At 35.5% G+C, this 22,711-nt stretch overlaps 1 protein-coding gene across 6 annotated transcripts in view; it reads left to right on the forward strand.

The window, feature by feature from the left end:
* Nucleotides 1–22,711, forward strand: part of DDX4 (DEAD-box helicase 4) — an 80,963-nt gene that overhangs the window by 45,551 nt on the left and 12,701 nt on the right. For 2 of the 6 annotated variants that reach the window (XM_049649472.1, XM_049649474.1), the window contains 10 exons: nt 3,847–3,948; nt 5,124–5,204; nt 6,176–6,238; nt 12,210–12,257; nt 12,368–12,415; nt 12,635–12,777; nt 13,457–13,609; nt 14,616–14,770; nt 19,976–20,105; nt 21,366–21,532. In XM_049649472.1, coding sequence (XP_049505429.1) covers nt 3,847–3,948; nt 5,124–5,204; nt 6,176–6,238; nt 12,210–12,257; nt 12,368–12,415; nt 12,635–12,777; nt 13,457–13,609; nt 14,616–14,770; nt 19,976–20,105; nt 21,366–21,532 — 1,090 coding nt within the window. Of the gene's footprint in view, nt 1–383; nt 568–3,846; nt 3,949–5,123; nt 5,205–6,175; nt 6,239–12,209; nt 12,258–12,367; nt 12,416–12,634; nt 12,778–13,456; nt 13,610–14,615; nt 14,771–19,975; nt 20,106–21,365; nt 21,533–22,711 lie in introns of those variants that run through there. The other 4 variants (XM_049649473.1, XM_049649475.1, XM_049649477.1 and 1 more) reach the window with 3 other exon arrangements.

Raw genomic sequence — 22,711 nt, forward strand, 5'->3', positions numbered from 1 at the left:
GAAGATAGAATAAGAAGCTCTGTTACTCTAACATATGTCTCTATATCTCCTGAGGAAAGAACACAGAAGATGAAAGAGGGAAGGGAAGAATACTATTCAAAGAATAGTTCAGAGACTTTTCTAGAGTTAAGGAGGCACAAGATTACAGAGAGAATTAAAAAAAAACTTACACCCCTATATGTGTATTGAAATAACAAAATTATGAAGATAGAAATATTTTGAACTATCAGAAAAAATATTGATCCACCTGTAAAAGAACATTAGATTGATAGAACTTTTGTGTTTTTTTTTTCCCCAATAAAGGTAGAGATCAGAATAGAGGAGAATGTAGAATTCTGAGGAGAATAGTTCTGAATCTGAACTGTTATATCCGGAAAATTTAGTTATCAGAGAGAAATAATACCACTGAGGTAAAGATAGTGTTTAGTACTGTCATACCACTGAGGAAACAACTACTAAATCATATTTACTAGTAAGAGGAAACTGCAACATAGAAGTAGGAAGCAATGATGAACAAAACTAAATAAATACACGTTTTAAAAATGGTAAGCGTCTTGGTAAGCCTAGGTAAGTATTGCTTGTAGAAGATAGTAATAAATGATGGTAATTAATTTAGGTGTTATAGAAACAAAGAACCAACATACTAACAAATGAAATACTTTAGTTCTTTGTCACCTCAGTAGGAAAGAGAATGGATTGAAACTAATTTCAGGATTTCTTAAAAATGGTAAAACTGAAAGATAATAAGAAAAAGTACATGATGTATAACTCACTAGTGGAGGAAATCCAGTAGAAGGGCAGGACTTTGTAGTAAATAGACAAGGTTGAAGATAATTTATTTTTTAATTTTTTATTAAAAAATTTGTTTTTGATGTTTATTTTTGAGAGAGCGAGAGAGAGAGAGCACAAGCGGGGGGAGGGACAGAGAGAGAGGGAGACCCAGAATCTGAAGCAGGCTCCAGGCATTGAGCTGTCAGCCCAGAGCCTGATGCAGGGCTCAAACCCATGAACTGTGAGATCATGACCTGAGCTGAAGTTGGATGCTTAACTGACTAAGCCACCCAGATTCCCCTAATTTAAATATTTATAAAATATTCATGGTGAGATTGAAGGATGTCAGTAAAGGCATAAAATGTAGCATTTGGGAAATCTAACAGAAGGGCAGAAAGAACAAAAAAAGTTGAAAAAAACTCAGGAAAGAGAAAACACAAAAGAGGATGAAAGAAGTAAGAAATCAATGTCAGTAATCATAATATGTGTATAGTTACATGTATTTCAGTGCAGAGTTGCAAATAAAGAGAAAAATGTCAGTCCAATATGAACCCCCAAAAGCTGGTATAGAAATAGGAGACAAAATAGACTAAAGCAGACATATTAGGGATAAAGAAATAATTACCTAATGATAAAAGGCATGTTCACTGGGAAAATATTACAGTTTGGAACATGGTTTGAAATCTAACAATATATTCTTATGTATATAAAGCAAAAGTAGACATAATTACGTGGAAAAAAATTGCAAATTCTAGTTAAACCATTAATCTTAGGTTTAAACCATTTTTCCGTTACAAACTGATAGAATGAGCAGACCAGAAATGAGTAAGACTATATAGAGACTACGGTAGATTTGAATACTAGTTATTAAGCCTGATTTAATATTTCTGTTTGGAATAATACACACCCTTCTTTTATACATTCTTTTACAGCATCTAGAAAATAGATATAATTTTGCCATAAATTAAGGCCAAAAGGAAGTCTCACAATATACTGTAGAATTTATCATATGCTATGTCCTCTTGTTAAAGTATTGTGAAAACAGAAATCCATAATGAAAAGCCTAACCCTTGTGGTTTGGAAACTGAATTTCTCAATTTCTGAAAATTCACATGGAAATAATAAAGTATTTAGAACTGAATGGGCAGTAAAAACATCAAAACTTAAGGGATACAGCTAAAGCAGCTGACTTTTTGAGGAATTTTTGTAGTCTTAAATGCATTGAGTAGAAAAGAAATTAATGTATTCAACTTAAGTAATTAAAAAACTCAGTAGAAGGAAGTTAAAAAGAAAATAGACATGAATGAAACAGATACAGTGGAGTGTTATTCAGCACTAAAAGTGAATGAAGTATGCATCAACAAAAAGTTGAATAAAAGGAAGCAAGATAAAAAATACATGTTCTATAAGATTCCATTATATAAAGCTCAAACAAACTGAACAATATGTTGCATAAAGATATGCACATAGTTGGTAAAATTAGGAGCAAGGAAATGAGAAATCAGGATATTGGTTGAGGAAGGGGGAAACATAGGGTGAAAGACTACACATGGTCTCCCTAGGTCTTGGGAATATTTTTAGTTTGTTTTTTTTTTAATATATTTATTTTTGAGAGACAGCATAAGCTGGGGAAGGGCAGAGAGAGAGGGAGACAGATCTGAAGCAGGTTTCACGCTTGTCAGCACACACCCCGACTTGGGCCTTGAACCCATGAACTTAGTATGACCTGAGCTGAAGTTGGACTGGGGTGGACCAGCTGAGCTACCCTGGTGCCCTGGGAACGTTTTTAGTTTTAAGCTGGCTAGTAGGTCTATAGGTTTTCATTTTATTATTCATGTGCTCACACCAAAGTAACATACCTTAAAAAGAAGCGGGTCAAAAAAATAAACTGTTTCTTGAGAAGAGATAAACTCTAACAAGGTTTATTCAAAGATAAAGAGGCACAAATAATTTAGAAAAGGTGGATATAAGTATTGATAAAGCGATTGTTGCTAGATTGAGGAATCTAAGTTTGAGGTTGTAGATGTATCACCATGAATCTACCTTGAATTAAGTCTGCCCTATTTTATAAATAGGCTTTAAAAACACATATAATTCAGTATCAAGAAATACAGGTAGAATTTTTACCTTTATTGAGAAGTTTCTTTGTAAATAGTGGCAAGTTCATAAATTGAATCTCACTTTCTTTATTTTCTGCCCAGTTGACGTTTTGGTTTTGAATTGACCTCGTTCTGCCTTAGGTGGGATATGTTACTTGAAATATTTATACTGATTTTTGGTTTTTAATTGAATTTAAAGTGTTTATAGTAGGAAATCAGGCTTTGTATATGTCTATATGTCTCTGCTTTGAGTAAGATGTTTTACTGTTTTCTGTAAAGAACAATGTAAGCCTAGATTTACTAATGCTTCTGTGCATTGTAGAAATGTTGTTAATGATACATTTGTGGTAATTTTCAGTGTTTTGCAAGTGACAGTTTTTTCGTCAAAAAAAATTTTTTTTTCAAGTAAACTCTTCCTCTCAACGTGGGGCTTGAACTCAAGACTCTGGAATAGAGTCACAAGCTCTACTGACTGAGCCAGCCAACTAACTACCTCTGGTTATTTTTCGTTTTGATTCTCAGAAAACAGTGGGTTTTTTCTTTTTTTAAATTGTAGCTATATCTGTTTATGGTAGTAAAGTTGAACATTTAATGTTTATTTTTAACAGAGAGAGACAGACAGATTCAGAGACAGAGCATGAGTGGGGAAAGGGGGAGAGAGAGAGGGAGACACAGAATCTGAAGCAGGCTCCAGGCTCCGAGCTGTCAGCACAGAGCCGGACACGGGGCTTGAACTCAAAGATTGCGAGATCATGACCTGAGCCAAAGTTGGACGCTTAACCATCTGAGCCACCCAGGTGCCCCAAAGTTGAACATTTATAGGTCAAATATGACATTTCTTTTTAGTAACTATTAATGCCTTAAAATATTTAAAGTTACTGAATTATGCAAGGCTTAAAATAAATTTGGACACCATTTCTCCAAGATTTCTTTGTTGTTATTTTGTGTTGTTCTTGTGTGTGTTTTCATATTATAGGCTATCAAGATGGAAATGATTCACAAGCTTCAGGGTCATCCAGAAGAGGTGGAAGAGGTGGTTTCCGAGGTTGCCGTGGAGGATTTGGTCTAGGAAGTTCAAGTTAGTAGTGAATTGCAAATGGTGTGCTTTATCTGTTAAGAAGGAAATGATAAAAAATAAAACCTATTGGTTAAGCTTGTTGAGAGGATTATATGAGAAGAGCTTACACTGTAGCTGGTATATAATTGCTTACATTATATATGACATTTTTAGACACCTATCTAATTGCATACCTGTTGGAATAGATGAGTCTTTATAGAAGTTTGTGTGACTCAGCTCTTTAATCTTACTTTTTTTTTTTTTTTTTTTTTTTTTTTAGAGTTTTTTTTTTTATTTTGAGAGAGGGAGAGAGCGGGAAAGGGGTGGGGGTGAAGAGAGAATTCCAAGTGGACTCTGCTCTGTCCACACAGAGCGCAATGCAGGGCTCAAACTCACAAACTGTGAGATCATGACGTGAGCCAAAACCAAGAGTAGGGTGCTCAGCCAGCTGAGCCACCCAAGTGCCTAATATTACTGTTTTAAAGCCTTCATCATAAAAGCCAACCTTAGAAATAGGTAGCCTTCTCTAAGACTGTACCCTCCTTTATACCCTCTTCTACCAGTTTGGCTTTCTAACAACTTACTCCAGCCATCGTTTCTTAGAGCTAGGGGTATTGACTTCAGAAGTCACTGCTGGATTGCGTGTGTCTCTTAATGGAAGAGGAAGGATGCGTGGTTTTGGAAGTCAAAACTAAATCTGTAATAATTTAATAGATGTATAGGAGATTAGTGAATTGTCACTTTTAAAAAAGTGTAAGAGTCTAGGGGTTGTTCAGGACTTGTAAGGTTTGATTTAGCAACAGTGGGAGCAAGCGGGTACTGTTCCGGAGAATAAGCAAAAAGGCTATGCAATGTGAAGTTTCTGGGGCAGTAGCAGTGCTATTTTTGGGAGGTTGTTTAACTTTTGCTTATATGATATTTTAACATAGTATTGGCCCTAACTTTTTTAAAAAATAATTTTAATAAAAGTTTTGAGGAAGTCATTTGTAATTCAAAGAAATAATTTATGGAGAAATCCTTTGTGTGATTCTTAGAAAAATGCTCATTGTGATTCCTTTACAATTTAAACTATTTTGCCTCACATCTTTAACTTCTGGCACTATCACTTGATTTTCTTGTCTCTCTTTTAGATTTTCTTCTCTTTATCATTTTAAAACCTCTTAAAAGTAATATAATCTCATTATGTACAAATACAGATAGTGAATATGAACAAGATGAGGGAATGCAGCGCACTGGTGGCCTTTTTGGTTCTAGAAGACCATCTTTAAGTGGTGCAGGTGAGAAATAGAATTTCTTATTGAATGTTAAACATTCATATATGTTTTTAGCTCTACAATTAGTAAACTAATAGATGTATTTAAGTATACTTGGTTAGCTCATAACTTTCTATGATTTTTAGATCTGCTTTTTATACATGGGCAGTTTTGCCTTCCTTATAAAATTTGTGCACTGTGAATTATTTCTTCTCTCTTACCAGTTAATTTGATGTATAAATATAGCTTGAATTGGAGGAAGGAAAATGAAGTTTGCAGTGGTTTCAAAGAAAGAACTCTTTAGGTGATTTGAGGAGAAAATGAAAAAACACAGCAACACATTGTTGATAAAAATGTGCAAATGTGTATATACTGGTACATCCAAACCATAGACTGTTATTCAGTACTAAAAGGAAATGAGCCATCAAACTATGAAAAGACCTGTAGAAACCCTAAATGCATGTTACTAAGTGAAAGAAGCCAATCTGAAAAGGCTACTTACTAAATACTTTCCAACTTTAAGACATTCTGGAAAAGGAACAACTTTGGAGAAGGGTAAAAAGAATAGTGGTTGCCAGGGGTTGGGGGCAGGAAGGAATAGTATGAAGGATTTTTAGAACAGTGAAAATACTTTGTATGATACATCAACGGTGGATACAAGTCATTTTATGTTTTTTAAAACCCATAGAATGTATAACACCGAATGTGAGCCCTACTGTAAACTTTTAATATGATAAACTTTTAATGTTGATAATGGGGGAGGCTGTTAAAATGTGAGGGCAGGAGGGAGGTATCAGAGAAATCTCTGTTCCTTTCTCTCAATTTTTCTGTGAACTTAAAACTCTCTCTCTCAAAAAAATGAAGGTTTTAAAGTGTTCACATGAGGAAAAGATTTATATTAAATGTAGAATTAAGAGATGGATGGACAAAGGGATCAGGTATCCTCAGTACTCAGTATTTGAATAGAAATAGCTATATGTCTAAGTAATCTGCAGAACAATGCCTTACAGGTAATGGTGACACTTACCAAAGCAGAAGTGGCAGTGGAAGTGGACGAGGTGAGTTTTTACTTGGTTTACCTACAAGGGGTTAACATTATTGTAATCCAAATTTAATTTTTTTTAATCTAATTTTTTTCAATATATGAAATTTATTGCCAAATTGGTTTCCATAAAACACCCAGTGCTCATCCCAAAAGGTGCCCTCCTCAATACCCATCACCCACCCTCCCCTACCTCCCACCCCCCATCAACCCTCAGTTTGTTCTCAGTTTTTAAGAGTCTCTTATGCTTTGGCTCTCTCCCACTCTCACCTCTTTTTTTTTTTTTTTCCTTCCCCTCCCCCATGGGTTTCTGTTAAGTTTCTCAGGATCCACATGAGAGTGAAAACATATGGTATCTGTCTTTCTCTGTATGGCTTATTTCACTTAGCATCACACTCTCCAGTTCCATCCACGTTGCTACAAAGGGCCATATTTCGTTCTTTCTTGTTGCCACATACTACTCCATTGTGTATATAAACCACAATTTCTTTATCCGTTCATCAGTTGATGGACAGTTAGGCTCTTTCCATAATTTGGCTATTGTTGAGAGTGCTGCTATAAACATTAGGGTACAAGTGCCCCTATGCATCAGTACTCCTATATCCCTTGGGTAAATTCCTAGCAGTACTATTGCTGGGTCATAGGGTAGGTCTATTTTTAATTTTTTGAAGAACCTCCACCCTGTTTTCCAGAGCGGCTGCACCAATTTGCATTCCCACCAACAGTGCAAGAGGGTTCCCGTTTCTCCATATCCTCTCCAGCGTCTATAGTCTCCTGATTTCTTCATTTTGGCCACTCTGACTGGCATGAGGTGATATCTGAGTGTGGTTTTGATTTGTATTTCCCTGATGAGCGACGTTGAGCATCTTTTCATGTGCCTTTTGGCCATCTGGATGTCTTCTTGAGAGAAGTGTCTATTCATGTTTTCTGCCCATTTCTTCACTGGATTATTTGTTTTTCGGGTGTGGAGTTTGGTGAGCTCTTTATAGATTTTGGATATTAGCCCTTTGTCTGATATGTCATTTGCAAATATCTTTTCCCATTCTGTTGGTTGCCTTTTCGTTTTGTTGATTGTTTCCTTTGCTGTGCAGAAGCTTTTTATCTTCATAAGGTCCCAGTAATTCATTTTTGCTTTTAATTCCCTTGCCTTTGGGGATGTGTCAAGTAAGAAATTGCTACGGCTGAAGTCAGAGAGGTTTTTTCCTGCCTTCTCCTCTAGGGTTTTGATGGTTTCCTGTCTCACATTCAGGTCCTTTATCCATTTTGAATTTATTTTTCTGAATGGTGTGAGAAACTGGTCTAGTTTCAATCTTCTGCATGTTGCTGTCCAGTTCTCCCAGCACCATTTGTTAAAGAGACTGTCTTTTTTCTTGCTTTGTCAAAGGTTAGTTGGCCATACGTTTGTGGGTCTAGTTCTGGGTTTCTATTCTATTCCATTGGTCTATGTGTCTGTTTTTGTGCCAATACCATGCTGTCTTGATGATTACAGCTTTGTAGTAGAGGCTAAAGTCTGGGATTGTGATGCCTCTTGCTTTGGTCTTCTTCTTCAAAATTACTTTGGCTATTGGGGGCCTTTTGTGGTTCCATATGAATTTTAGGATGGCTTGTTCTAGTTTCGAGAAGAATGCTGGTGCAATTTTGATTGGGATTGCATTGAATGTGTAGATAGCTTTGGGTAGTATTGACATTTTGACAATATTTATTCTTCCAATCCATGAGCAGGGAATGTCTTTCCATTTCTTTATATCTTCTTCAATTACCTGCATAAGCTTTCTATAGTTTTCAGCATACAGATCTTTTACATCTTTGGTTAGGTTTATCCCTAGGTATTTTATGCTTCTTGGTGCAATTGTGAATGGGATCAGCTTCTTTATTTGTCTTTCTGTTGCTTCGTTATTAGTATATAAGAATGCAACTGATTTCTGTACATTGATTTTGTATCCTGCGACTTTGTTGAATTCATGTATCAGTTCTAGCAGACTTTTGGTGGAGTAAGTCGGATTATCCATGTATAATATCATGTCATCTGCAAAAAGTGAAAGCTTAACTTCATCTTTGCCAATTTTGATGCCTTTGTTGTCTGATTGCTGATGCTAGAACTTCCAACACTATGTTAAACAACAGCAGTGAGAGTGTACATCCCTTTTGTGTTTCTGATCTCAGGGAAAAAGCTCTCAGTTTTTCCCCATTGAGGATGATGTTAGCTTTGGGGTTTTCATAAATGGCTTTTATGATCTTTAAGTATGTTCCTTCTATCCCGACTTTCTCGAGGGTTTTTATTAAGAAAGGATGCTGAATTTTGTCAAATGCTTTTTGTGCATCGATTGACAGGATCCTATGGTTCTTATCTTTTCTTTTATTAATGTGATGTATCACGTTGATCGATTTGCGAATGTTGAACCAGCCCTGCATCCCAGGAATGAATCCCACTTGATCATGGTGAATAATTCTTTTTATATGCTTTTGAATTCGATTTGGTAGTGTCTTACTGAGAATTTTTGCATCCATATTCATCAGGGATATTGGCCTGTAGTTCTCTTTTTTTACTGGGTCTCTGTCTGGTTTAGGAATCAAAGTAATACTGGCTTCACAGAATGAGTCTGGAAGTTTTCCTTCCCTTTCTATTTTTTGGAATAGCTTGAGAAGGATAGGTATTATCTCTGCTTTAAATGTCTGGTAGAACTCCCCTGGGAAGCCATCTGGTCCTGGACTCTTATTTGTTGGGAGATTTTTGATGACTGATTCAATTTCTTCGCTGGTTATGGGTCTGTCAAGCTTTCTATTTCCTCCTGATTGAGTTTCGGAAGAGTGTGGGTGTTTAGGAATTTGTCCATTTCTTCCAGGTTGTCCAGTTTGTTGGCATATAATTTTTCATAGTATTCCCTGATAATTGCTTGTATCTCTGAGGAATTGGTTGTAATAATTCCATTTTCATTCATGATTTTATCTATTTGGGTCCTCTCCCTTTTCTTTTTGAGAAGCCTGGCTGGAGGTTTATCAATTTTGTTTATTTTTTCAAAAAACCAACTCTTGGTTTCATTGATCTGCTCTACAGTTTTTTTAGATTCTATATTGTTTATTTCTGCTCTGATCTTTATTATTTCTCTTCTTCTGGTGGGTTTAGGCTGTCTTTGCTGTTCTGCTTCTATCTCCTTTAGGTGTGCTGTTAGATTTTGTATTTGGGATTTTTCTTGTTTCTTGAGATAGGCCTGGATTGCAATGTATTTTCCTCTCAGGACTGCCTTCGCTGCATCCCAAAGCGTTTGGATTGTTGTATTTTCATTTTCGTTTGTTTCCATATATTTTTTAATTTCTTCTCTAATTGCCTGGTTGACCCACTCATTCTTTAGTAGGGTGTTCTTTAACCTCCATGCTTTTGGAGGTTTTCCGGACTTTTTCCTGTGGTTGATTTCAAGCTTCATAGCACTGTGGTCTGAAAGTGTGCATGGAATGATTTCAATTCTTGTATACTTACGAAGGACTGTTTTGTGACCCAGTATGTGATCTATCTTGGAGAAGGTTCCATGTGCACTCGAGAAGAAAGTGTATCTGTTGCTTTGGGATGCAGAGTTCTCAATATATCTGTCAAGTCCATCTGATCCAATGTATCATTCAGGGCCCTTGTTTCTTTATTGATGGTGTGTCTAGATGATCTATCTATTTCTGTAAGTGGGGTGTTAAAGTTCCCTGCAGTTACCACATTCTTATCAATAAAGTTGCTTATGTTTGTGAGTAATTGTTTTATATATCTGGGGGCTCCTGTATTCGGCGCATAGACATTTATAATTGTTAGCTGTTCCAGCTGGAGTAGCCATACTTATATCAGACAAACTAGACTTTAAATTAAAGGCTGTAACAAGAGATGAGAAGGGCATTATATAATAACCAAATTTAATTTTTGATGTTAAAAGTAACTGTTAGTACTTTTATACACTTTGAGGAATATACATTTTCTCTGCCTGTTTTGGGAGTTACTTAATACTCCTCAGTATAGCAGTTCCATTATAGGAATTATATATCATTGATGTATTTGCTCAGTGTATGCACAAGGGTGTTCACTGAAGCTTCATTTATAATAAGTAAAAACTGAAAGTCAACCAGAATTCATCAATAAATAATGGTTTACTAAATAATATAACCATAAAATGGGATACTGTGCAGATGTTGAAGATTGAAATATGTATGTATAAGTTCTTAAGACAGTATGTTTTGGGAGGTGTCTGGGTGGCTTAGTGGGTTAAACATCTGACTCTTGATTTTGGCTCAGGTCATTATCTCATGGTTTGTGAGTTCCAGCCTTGTTTGGGCTCTGCCCTGACAACACTCCTGCCCTCCCTGCCCCCTCTCTCAAAATAAATTAAAAAAAACAAAGCTGTGTTTTCTTATGAGATAGTTATTTGATTTGATTTGGTAAAAGGGATAAACAGTGTCGAGTATACATGATTTTGTACTATGAAAAATTTTTTTAGAGTTAGAAATATTTAAATGTCATAAAAGTTAAAATGCTTTCCTGACCAGGAAAACAATAAAGCTTGTTTTATTTCTCTGAAAAATCCTCAGTGATCATTAGTACTCTCAGAGCATTCAAAGAGACAGTTCCTTTGAGCTGCCTCTGTTCTACCCTCTTGATTCTTAGATTCTTCGATTCTTCATTATAGAAAGAGGTTACTAATGGCTAGTTAAACCATATTTACAAATGCTCAAATCTTGTTTGGACAAGGATGTTCAGGACAAAATTAGCTTACATGTAAAAATGTATCTTGTTAGATTTTTAAATCTAGTGCAGTCCTTATTCTTTTTTTCTGACAATACCTGAAAGTGGCACAATAGATAACTATTGTCTAAAAACCATAGGGTATTGTATGGAAAAGAGTTAACGTAACAGTCCTGACTGTTGTTCTTTGAATGTCCTGCTTACAAGGTTGTTCTTTGTCTAGTATTCGGGAAATTGGATTTGGGGAGGGTTCTCACCACCCTGAGTAGTGTAAGAATGGCTTACTGTGCCTGAATTGTTAGTACAACAATGTAGGTTTTTGTTTTTTTTTTTTAATTTTTTTAATGTTTATTTTTGAGAGAGACAAAGCGCAAACAGGGTAGGGGCAGAGAGAGGGAGACACAGAATCTGAGGCAGGCTCCAGGCTCTGAGCTGTCAGCATGGAGCCCCACACCGGGCTTGAACTCATGAGCCATGAGATCATGAGTTCTCATGAACTGAGCCACCCAGCCAACAGAGCCACCCAGACGCCCCAACAATGTAGTTTTAATACCTTCTTTTCTTTTGAGAGTCTGAAATTTCTGCCTGGTATTTGTGAGGCAGAAAGTGGCTACATTATCAGCCCCTAATAAAAACAGTGAGTACTGAGTCTCTGATGAGCTGCTCTGGTAGGCAGTGTTTCCAAGGTGTTGTTACAACTTGGGGCTAGGGAAATTAGTCCTGTGTGACACCACTGGGAGCGGACTCTTGGAAGCTTATGTCTGGTTATCTTTGGATTTTGCCCCATACACCTTTTTCCTTTGCTGATGTTACTTTCTGTCCTTTGTAATAAATCATAATTGTGAGTATGACTATAATAGTTTCTGAGTCCTACTGAATCATACAACCTGGGAATAGTAGTGGGGATACCCCAATACAGATGGACTTTTAGTTCATTTTAGAAAATAGATTCCTTTGCTGAGGAGTATAGGAATTAGGAAAGGGACAGAACAGCTGAAACAAAAACTAATAATATATAACAGTATCAGCTGCATGAAATCAGCATTTTGAGTATTAAGGAAACCTAATTAAGGTTAACCTAATTGTTAGCCTAATTGTTAAACCTAAAATTGTTAAGGATTTTATTTATCAAAATTTTCTTGTTTGTGTGAAGGGACTTTAAAGATGTCTGTTCATTTTTAGAACTTACTTTCTTTGAAAACAAGCAATGAAAATAAAGATGTGCACAGCCTTTTATCTTGACTAATTGTCAGTATGGATTTTTTTTAATTAGGTGGTTACAAAGGTTTAAATGAAGAAGTAATAACAGGCTCTGGAAAAAGTAAGTTTTACTTTAGATAAAGTATTTGATTTTTATGGTCAAAATTCTTTTACCCTTCAATTAAAAAATAAAAACCATTTATATCTTGTTTTGGTTTGATTGCCTTTAAGATTCTTGGAAGTCAGAAGCTGAAGGAGGAGAAAGTGGTGATACTCAAGGTATACTAATTTTTGTGTGATGCCATGAATTTCTATTGTATTTTAATAAAAATGAAAAATACTTAAAAGCAGAGTTGACTTTTTTTTATTTGAAGTGAAAAGTTGAATGGTAAACATTGGGAAGTTCTACAGCATTTAAAATTTGATATTCAGTTCTTGTTTTCCCTCTTTTCTTCTGGTCCTTGTGATGTAAGCTCTTTCTTTTATTTGAATTCTAAGGACCAAAGGTGACCTACATACCACCTCCGCCACCTGAGGATGAGGATTCCATCTTTGCACATTATCAGACAGGCATAAACTTTGACAAATATGATACTATTCTTGTAGAAGTATCTGGACATGATGCACCACCAGCAATTCTGGTCAGTGTAATAATTATATCTTTATTGACTGTATAGGAAACTTTGTTTTTAAAATAGTTGGTACATTTCCATAGGTTGATGTGAAAGAATATAAAAATCTCATTTTTAGCACTTAATGGCTTAGGTTAGAAATTAAGAACCATATCTACCATGTACAGTAGAATTAATAACTATGTTGAAAGAGTATTAAATTTCATCTCCACTTTCCCAAACCAGGATGAGAACTTCATTTAAATCTAAAAAGGATATTTTTCTAGAGATTCAAGATGTCTGCTTCCTAAATATTTGAGAAAGTCTGTTTTAGGAGAATGATTTTCTAAGGAGTAGGGGAGCTTACAGTCCCCTGTTGATTAATGAGCCATTATTACTGGTCAGAGTATTTGTATTTCACAGGTTTTGAGAGATCAGAAAAAATGTTTTTAGAACTAGTATCTATAGGGAATATTCTTTAATTCTATGAAGTAATAATATATAGGCTCTGTTTATTACTTTTGAGTAGGGGCATATTGGTAAAGTAAGTTTAGTATATAGAATGGAATTAACAAAAACGTGAGAATAACTCAAATGGGATATGTTTATGGGATGATCTGCGTGTGATATATGGAATTTAATCACTGCCCCCCCCCACTCCCCTGCCTTGTTTTTTTTATTTTTATTTTTATTTTTATTTTTTTTTTAGACTTTTGAGGAAGCTAATCTCTGTCAGACACTGAATAACAACATTGCTAAAGCTGGTTATACTAAGCTTACTCCTGTGCAGAAATACAGTATTCCTATTATACTAGCAGGGCGAGATTTGATGGCATGTGCTCAGACAGGGTCTGGAAAGACTGTAAGTCCTTTTCCAACATGTATTCTCCATAATCAAACTATTAATAGTTTTTGAACTTAATTTTTTTTCAAGTAGTTTGAATCTTTTCGGTTGAATGGTAGATCGATAATTTCAATGAACTGTCATAAATACTCATGTTTTTTGCTTCTGAATGAAGCAAAATGAATGTTTAATTCATTTTTTTAAGAGTGCTCAACTCCTTCTGTAACATGTTAATATCCGAAATAAAATGATAGAGGGTCAAAGCACTAGAGGTTATAAAAATAACCTCAGGTTGTGCTATCCAAAAGAACTCGGATGAGATCTGGCTGGTCTTAAGACTTACCTCTGGGATCTGTCTGTTAAATAGGGTTCCATGAGATGAGTCTTAAAGACTATCCTTTCTGAATCATGCAATTTTGGTTCATGCTGTTTTAACCTTAATCAGCCTCCATAGTAGAGTTGAGGGGATAATAAGTGAGTTATATAATATAGCAGCTGATGTGTGACTTAAACCTTACTTTGGAGGTAGATTTTAGTATCTTAATGAGAAAACTATTACAAAACATTTCTTTTGCCCCATTAACTTCAGTAAGGGTGAGTAATCCAAATGAATGATTTCCCAATTTTTGCTCTGTTTGTGTAACACTTTTGTCATGAATTCGGAGTGATAATTTTATCACTACTCCAAAAGGACAGATTTAGAATAATTGCTAAATGCAATGATTTACGTCAAGTTATATGTACATTCCCCTCTATAAATAAGTTAATGTTAATTTATTTAGAATCAATGGGTGTGCTTTTTAAAAAACTGAAAAATATCAGAAATTTTATATTGTGTAAATGAGCATAAAAGTTGAGGTGTTAAAAACTCACTGAACTGAAACTGTTTTCTTCTCTCATCTTAAATTTACCAGCAAGATGGAGGAAGAATCTAGAGACTGTAAGGAAATAAGGAATAGATTTATTTCTACAGGGAGAAGGATGATGTATTATAAATTCGTATACCATGTAATTTAACTTTTAGGCAGCTTTTCTCTTGCCAATTTTGGCACATATGATGCGTGATGGAATAACAGCCAGTCGTTTCAAAGATCTGCAGGAACCAGAGTGTATTATTGTAGCACCAACTCGAGAGTTGATCAATCAGATCTATTTGGAAGCCCGAAAATTTTCTTTTGGGTATGTACATCTGGAATGCCATCCGTTTTTTTTTTTTTTTAAATGTGTATTTATTTATTTTGAGGGCGGGAGGGCAGTGAGAGAGGGAGAGAGAGAATCTGAAGCAGGCTCCATGCTCAGCACAGAGCCCAGTGTGGGGCTTGATCTCACAACCATGAGATCACAGCCTGAGCCAAAATCAAGAACAGACTGAGCCCCCAGGCACCCTGGAATGCCATTCAAAACAAGGTTTTCTTTAGAGATTTTTCTTAAAGTCTCAGTGGAGTTCTCAGAAGAACTCAGTGCAGCCATGTAATTAGCATTACTTGATTGAAATGTGCTTTCTTTATAATCTTTATGGAATCCCAGTTTATTTAAAAATTTTTTTCAATTTTTTTCAATTTTTTTTTTTTTTTTTTTTTTGAGACAGAGATACAGAGTGTGAGCCAGGGAGGGGCAGAGAGAGAGGGAGACAGAATCTGAAGCAGGCTTCAGGCTCTGAGCTGTCAGTGCAGAGCCCAATGTGGGACTTGAACCCATAGGATCATGACCTAACTTGAAGTTGGACACTTAATTGACTGGCTACCCAGGCGCCCCCAAGTTGTTTTGTTTTGTTTTACCTGTTTATTTTGGTTTTGTTCTATTTATTTTTTGGGGGTAGGGAGGGAAGGTAAAAAAGAAAAGTTTGGTTTTTGTTTCAAGGAGACTTCCTAAAGAGTAGTAACTCATTTGTTACACATTACCATGGATGAACACTGTTGTTTTGGCTTTCATGACCGTTCAAATTCAAGGTAATGTGCATAACCTGTATTTTTCTGAAATTCAGTGTGTTCATTTGGACAGACACAGGCTGACTCTGTATTTTTGTAGGAAAGGGACTGGCACTTTGGTATCAAGAACAAATAATTCAGCAATAGTGGTCTTGGATACTTCAATGCCCTGTGAACCTGCAATTAACAAAGAGACTGCTCATTCTAAGAACCATGCAAGCAAGAAGGGAATAAGGGAAGAGTTAGAAGTCTCATGGTCAGAGCAAAATATCAGTCGTAATATCCTTCTCACTTCTCTGACATATATAAAGTAGAGGGTGAGGATAAGACTTATATGAATATGACAAATAAAAAGTATATACAGAACTGGGAAAGTATTTTTCATTAAGTTGGCCAATTATGCTAGTTCAACAAGCTTGTGAGGAAAAGAACTAAGGCAGAATAGTAGTAGTTACACTGTTGTTAAGAACTTCTTGAAAGCAAAAGAAAAGAATACTAGTCAACTAATCAATGGTGTGATTTTAATCGTGTTAAAACGTGTCATTTTTAACTTGAATATCTATGTTATGCCTTGGAAATTCAAAGCAAAAAGTAAAATCAAAAAGCCAGAGATGTCATTGACACATCTACACAGATGTTTGCTTGTAGCTTTTGGTATCCAAAACCTTTTTTCCACACATTGCACAGATGGCCTTTTTGTAGGCACAGCCCTAGCAGTAATGAGAACCTGGCTGGTGCACAGAACTTTTACAAATTCTGCAAGTGGAGAACTTATTTTTTCCATATGGATTGAATCTTGCTTTTTTTTTTTTCTTTTTTTTCTTTTTTTTTAAGTCAGAGCTTTATTTTTATTCTGCTTTCTTCCACCATTTTCTGTGGTATTCCTTGCTGCTGAGCCACCCAGGCACCCTGGAATCCCAGCTTTTTTTTTTAATTTTTAAAAGAAACATGAGGAGCCCTGGAATCCCAGTTCATTTTTATTTTTAAAAGAAACATGAGGCGCCTGAGTGGCTCAGTCAATTAAGCATCTGACTTCCACTCAGGTCAGGATATCTCGATTCGTGAGTTCGAGCCCTGCATCAGGCTCAGTGCTGAAAGCTGGGAGCCTGGAGCCTGCTTTGGATTCTGTGTCTCCCTCTCTCACTGCCTCTCCCACACTCAAGTGCATGTGCGTGCTCGCTCTCTCTCTCTCTCTCTCTCTCTCTAAAATAAAGATTAAAATAAATTTTTAGAGAAACATGCTTATAAATCAGATGATAATAGATACATAATAAACATTGGTGGTATATTTTCTAGTAGTTTTTAATGCATGTTTAATGCACTTAGGGTGTTCTTAATAAACTGTTTAATATAATTTAATAATATAAAAGATGCTTATTTCATAATTAGACCTAATTTTTAATCATTTTCAGATTATCTTATTTCTGTATTTTGGCACATTTCGGTTGTTTCTAGTTTGGGACTACTATAAATAAAATCATAATGAGCAGATTGCTAAATAAACTTTTTCTATTTTTATGTTTTAAGTTTTCCTTAAAGTAGGTTTTTATAAGTTTAATGTTAAAGGGTATGAACTTCAAGCCAGTACCGATAGTTCTGTTAGCAGTGTATGAGAACACCAGTTCACTCTACACTTTGCCAACATTTGGTATTATCTGTTGCCTAACAAATTACCTAAAACATAGTTGGTTAAAATGATAAATACTGTGTAATAGTTTCTGGGGATTAAGAGTTGGGGAAGAGTTTAGCTGAGTGCTTCTTGCTTGAGGTCTCTCTCAGGAGTAGGAGATTGCAGACAAGATACCAGCCAGAATTGTAGTTTTCTGAAGACTTGTTTATACCTGTCCCATAAGGATGCTTGATTGTCCTTAGGAAATGACAACTGGCTTGCTTAGCACAATGAATGAGGAAGAGCAAGGAGGAGGCTACAGTGTCTCGTATAAAATAGTCTGAGTCACTTCTGCCATATTGTGTTCATCACTCAGCAAGTTACTAAGTCTACCCCGTACCCCAGAACTGCCATGTCATTTGCTTGAGCAGTGCAAAATGGAAATGCAGGGTCCTTTGTTCAATAATTATTATGGGGGTCACCTGGGTGGCTCATTCGGTTTGAGCTGCTTTCTGACTCTTGATTTTCACTTGGGTCATGATCCTAGGGTCATGGGATTGAGCTCTACATTGGGCTCCACGCTAAGTGTGGAGCCTGCTTGGGGTTCTCTCTCTCTGTCCCTTTGCCCCTCTCCCCTGCATGTACTCTCTGTCTCTAAAATCATAGAAATGGGAGTGCCTGAGTGGCTCAGTCTGTAAAGCATCTGACGTCGGCTCAAGTCATGATCTCACGGTTTGTGAGTTCAAGCCCTGCATCGGGCTCTGTGCTGATAGCTCAGAGCCTGGTACCTGCTTCGGATTCTGTGTCTCCTCCTGTCTCTGCCCCTCCCCTGCTCATGCTCTGTTTCTCTCTGTCTCTCAATAATAAATAAACATTAAAAAAAATAAAAGTAAAATAATAGAAATTATTAAGAATTTTAAGACCGCATATAGCAGAGCATTAAACCAAGCTAAGGACTCTTCCTATCTTGGGACCCTATGTGACTGCACAGGTTGCACACCTATGAAGCCAGCCTTAACACACGCTTAAGGGGAAAGGGAGTTAGGATCTATATTTGAGGAAAGGGACAAGTATCTTTACTTTTTTACTTAAAAGGCGAAACTACTTTTGGAATGCTTAATAAATTTTCGTTTGTTAATTACACATTGGTGTATACCACTTTATCTAATGGGATGTTAGTGTTGTTTTTATAGGGTTTTTTTTTTTTTACAGATTTTTATGTAGAAATGGTTATATTTTATTTTCTATGAGTCAGTTTATTTTAAAATGAGAAGAAAAAACTAAAGTTACTAAAAATCCTTTAAAGCCTGAAGAAAGTGGATATATATTGCTTATAACAGTGTTTTTTCTTGATAATTCCCATGTACTGTGTTGTTTTTAGGCTTTTAAATCAAGTAGTAAAAAATAACATTTTATTTATTAACTTTATTAATTTTTTAAAATTTACATCCAAGTTATTTAACACATAGTGTAGTAATGTTTTCAGGAGTAGAATCTAGTGATTCATCACCTACATATAACACCCAGTACTCATCCCAACAAGTCTCCTCCTTTGTGCCCCTTGAACAAATAGTATTTTAAAAACAAAAACATATGCATGGTAAATTCAGATAATGGTCATGCACAAATTGAATCTTTGTACCTGGAAATTTGTTGCAACGTTATGGCAAAACTGAAAAGTAAATACCTATCAGTCAAGGACTGGTTAAGTTATAGTACACTTAGAATACTAATGGTAATAATGAAGTTATTGAATACTTAGCATTTGCTGAGTTATAAATATTAAATGTGTTATTTTATTTAGGCCTAGCAATAGCAGAAAATAGAATCTGTTTAAAGCAATGAGTTTGTTTAATAAACATAAAATTTTGGGGGTACCTGGGTGGCTCAGTTGGTAGAGAATGAAACTCTTGATCTCAGTGTTGGGAGTTTGAGCCCCATGTGGTGTGTAGAGATTACCTAAGTAAACTTAAAAAAAACCCTACAACATAAAACTGTCCTGCACTCTTGACAACCCTCCCCCCCCCAACTTATTTAATTCTCCTCTTCAGAGTTAACCACTGTTAACAGTTTCATATGAATTAGTGTAAAAACAGCTGGTGCACACATACGCACTTTAATCCTTCTTCCAATAAGTGGGTAGTACACTAAGCTGTTGTCACTCTCTTTTTTTAATGGTAAATGTTAATCTGGAACTGTTGCCCTTTCTATGGGAATGCACAAGTATCTCTTGGGATGAGTGAACTGTAATTACAACTCTTCTACTGTTTTGATGCTAAATAGTTGGCAGTGAATATTTATGTAAATTCATCTTTGCCCATTTGTGGCGACATACTTAAAGGGTAAATTCATACATGTGAATTTATTGGGACAAGAGAGAAGTTTTTACAATTTTAATAGAGACTAATTGTGAAACAGCCTGTCTCATTTTATCCTATTAAGTGTCAGTTTACCGACACCGTGGCTAACATGGTATTATTACACTTCAGGGAAAATGTTATGTTTGTCTTAATTTGTCTTCCTTTTTAAAGTAATGTTGACCTTAAAAAGAATGTTTAAAAGCCAGTTGTATTTCTTATGAACCACATGTTCATGTTTTTGGTCAATGTTTTTGTGGGTGGTATTGGTGTTTACCATTGTTTTTGAAGAACTGTTGCTTGGATAGATTGCAGATTTTTTTTCATAATTTTTAATTTCTTTTTCAACTTCTTGGGAAGAATTTAATTTTTTTTAGATAATGAGAATGTATTAGTTTTTTTCTTTATGGATTTCTTTTTATAGTTCATTAGAAACAGATGTATAATTTTCACAAAACTAGAAAATAACATTTATTTTTCTTGTAAATAGGACCTGTGTAAGAGCTGTTGTTATATATGGGGGAACCCAGTTGGGTCATTCAATTCGACAAATAGTACAAGGCTGTAATATATTATGTGCTACTCCTGGGAGACTGATGGATATCATAGGTAAAGAAAAGGTAGGCCCTCGAGGGATGACAAAATTGTGGATTAATAATTTTTTTTGTATGGGAAAGGGGAAGAATGGTATATGGAGACATATATATTTATTAGAGTACCCTTTATATGTTAGGCCCCCATCAGAATCTTTGAATGAACTATTACATAATTCTTAATTCCAACATGAGATAAAAAGTATTTCCTATTTTGTGTTTGAGAAAGCAGTAAGTGATATTATGCAATTTATTTAAAATCCCTCACTTAGCTCTAGTGATAGAGCTAGGGTTAGAACCTGGATCTGACTAGAGTCTATATCCTGTACTCCACTACACAGGGAGAAATGCATTAAATGCTCCCATAGTTTCATATAAGTTATGATGACATATTTTCTTCCTGAATTGTGTACTAGCAATTTTGTTTCCTGTTGAAGCATAGGAGTAATGTTAACCAGGATTATTAAATTTCCAAGTCTTTAAAAAGACATTTTAGAGTTATATATTTAGTGTAGGTATTCCCATACCACAATATTAAATCACTAAATCATTGCTTTAAATTCACGTTCATGAACCTCTTTTGCTTTTTTTAGGCTCTTCTCTAAAGGGGTTACTCAAAATACGGTCTTTCTGCATAAAGATACGATACTTATTCAGACTACCTAGAGAAATCCACTTTGATTTCTCACTTAACATCTTACATGGTTGTGCGACATTCATTTGTTTTCCTTGCAAATGTCTGTTTCTCTTTGTAGTGATAAGTGTTCATGCGAAGAAGGTGAGAGAAGTTTCTCAGTTGTTCCCAAGTGATTACAGAATGGAGAATTTATTAAGAGTTTAAAGCATTAGAAGTAAATTTACCAGTTATAAGACATTTGAATATGTCATGATGTTAGGAAATGTTTCCTTACATTTAAGAATCTGACTTTATCAGATAATAAGATGTAGATCTGTGAGGTCCACTATGGTAGTTAGCCACATGTGGCTGTAAACATTTAAAAAGGATATAAAATGAAAAATTTTGTTTTTTAGGCATACTAGCCACAGTTCAAGTGCTTAATAGCCGTATGAGGCTAGTAGCTAACATGTTAGTGAAGATCAAGAATTGTTAATAAACATTTAAACAGTACTAGTGTTACGAACCAAAACAATTCTCATCGTTTTATGCGTTGATTTCTACTTTTCATTCTTAAGAATAAATCAGTAGTTGGAATTGTGGACACATTTTAGTTTAATATATTGACTAATATGCATTTTCTGCTCTAACCCTTGAAAATATCCTTAAAGATTGGTCTCAGACAAGTCAAATATTTAGTTTTGGATGAAGCTGATCGCATGCTGGATATGGGTTTTGGACCAGAAATGAAGAAGTTAATTTCCTGCCCAGGAATGCCATCAAAGGAACAGCGTCAAACCCTTATGTTTAGTGCAACTTTTCCAGAGGCAATTCAAAAGTAAAATTTTTTTCTTCTTAAAAATAATTGTTATGCACATAAATGGCTTTATGAAAGGAAAAGCAATGTGACTCTATGATTTTTAAGAGTATTTTTAAAATTTAAGGTAACAAAGGTAGTTTAAGAAGTGGATGTATTCCTAAAAACTTAACTGCGTTTTTCATTGTTTGTAACCTTTATCCCTGGCTTTGCCACACTTTAAAAAATTTGTAACATTTTATTAAAGTGTGTGTGTGTGTGTGTGTGTGTGTGTGTGTGTGTGAGTGAGATTACACAGCACCTAGATAGGATTTAATAAGTGCTTACTCAGTGAAGTTATTTTTTGTGTCTTGAAACCAAAATTGTAGAGCTTGCAAAAATTGGGCCTTTTGTAGAAAATTCACATACCAACTGTTGACACATATTGAGTATCTTACTGTATATGGTTTGGTGAATTCTGAGATGAGGATGACACATCCCTTGTAGATGATGTGTTCCTTCTAGAGTTCTAACTCTTCTTCCTGCTTGCTGATCCCTTGGCCCTAGGGAGCCTGAAGTGTCTCAACAGCAACTTCTTAGCTTGTCATTTAGTTAGACTCCTGCATATTTACTCTGATAGAACTTTTCTTTCTTTGGGAACCAAGACCTCCACACCTGCAGAATCTGTGGCTGTGGGTGGGACAGGAAACACAGTTTCAAATATGAGTCACAGGGAGCAATGGTAAGTGGACCACTCTTGCTTTGCATGCCTTGCTCTCAGACCCAATGTACCATATAAGGATTTCTGGTTGAAAGTACCATGCCCTGTTGAATCATGTGCCATATTCAGAAAGAAACACTTCCAAGCACTTGTTTAAGTGGATGTTCCACTTTCTGTTAGCCTGGCAGCATCTCACTGTTGTCATGTGATATGACCTGTAGACGTTATGGTTATGGGCCTGCTCTGTCACTTATTATTCTGTAAAGTGGGTCTCCTGGCCTGATAGAGTCTTACATGGGATGAAATACTTCACAAGCCACAAGTTAGTGGTGCTGGCTATTGATTTGTTTTACTTAATAGATGATTTAAAAAGTCTTTGTGTAAAGTTAAAACGAGCTCTTTATTGGGGGAAAAAATCTAAATCATAAGAGAGCATTTGACCAGTTAGGATTTTTTCTTTCTTAGTGGTACATAAAATAATAGTTTCTTATAATAACTGG

This window comes from Panthera uncia, assembly GCF_023721935.1.
Source record: "Panthera uncia isolate 11264 chromosome A1 unlocalized genomic scaffold, Puncia_PCG_1.0 HiC_scaffold_17, whole genome shotgun sequence".
Taxonomy (NCBI): domain Eukaryota; kingdom Metazoa; phylum Chordata; class Mammalia; order Carnivora; family Felidae; genus Panthera; species Panthera uncia.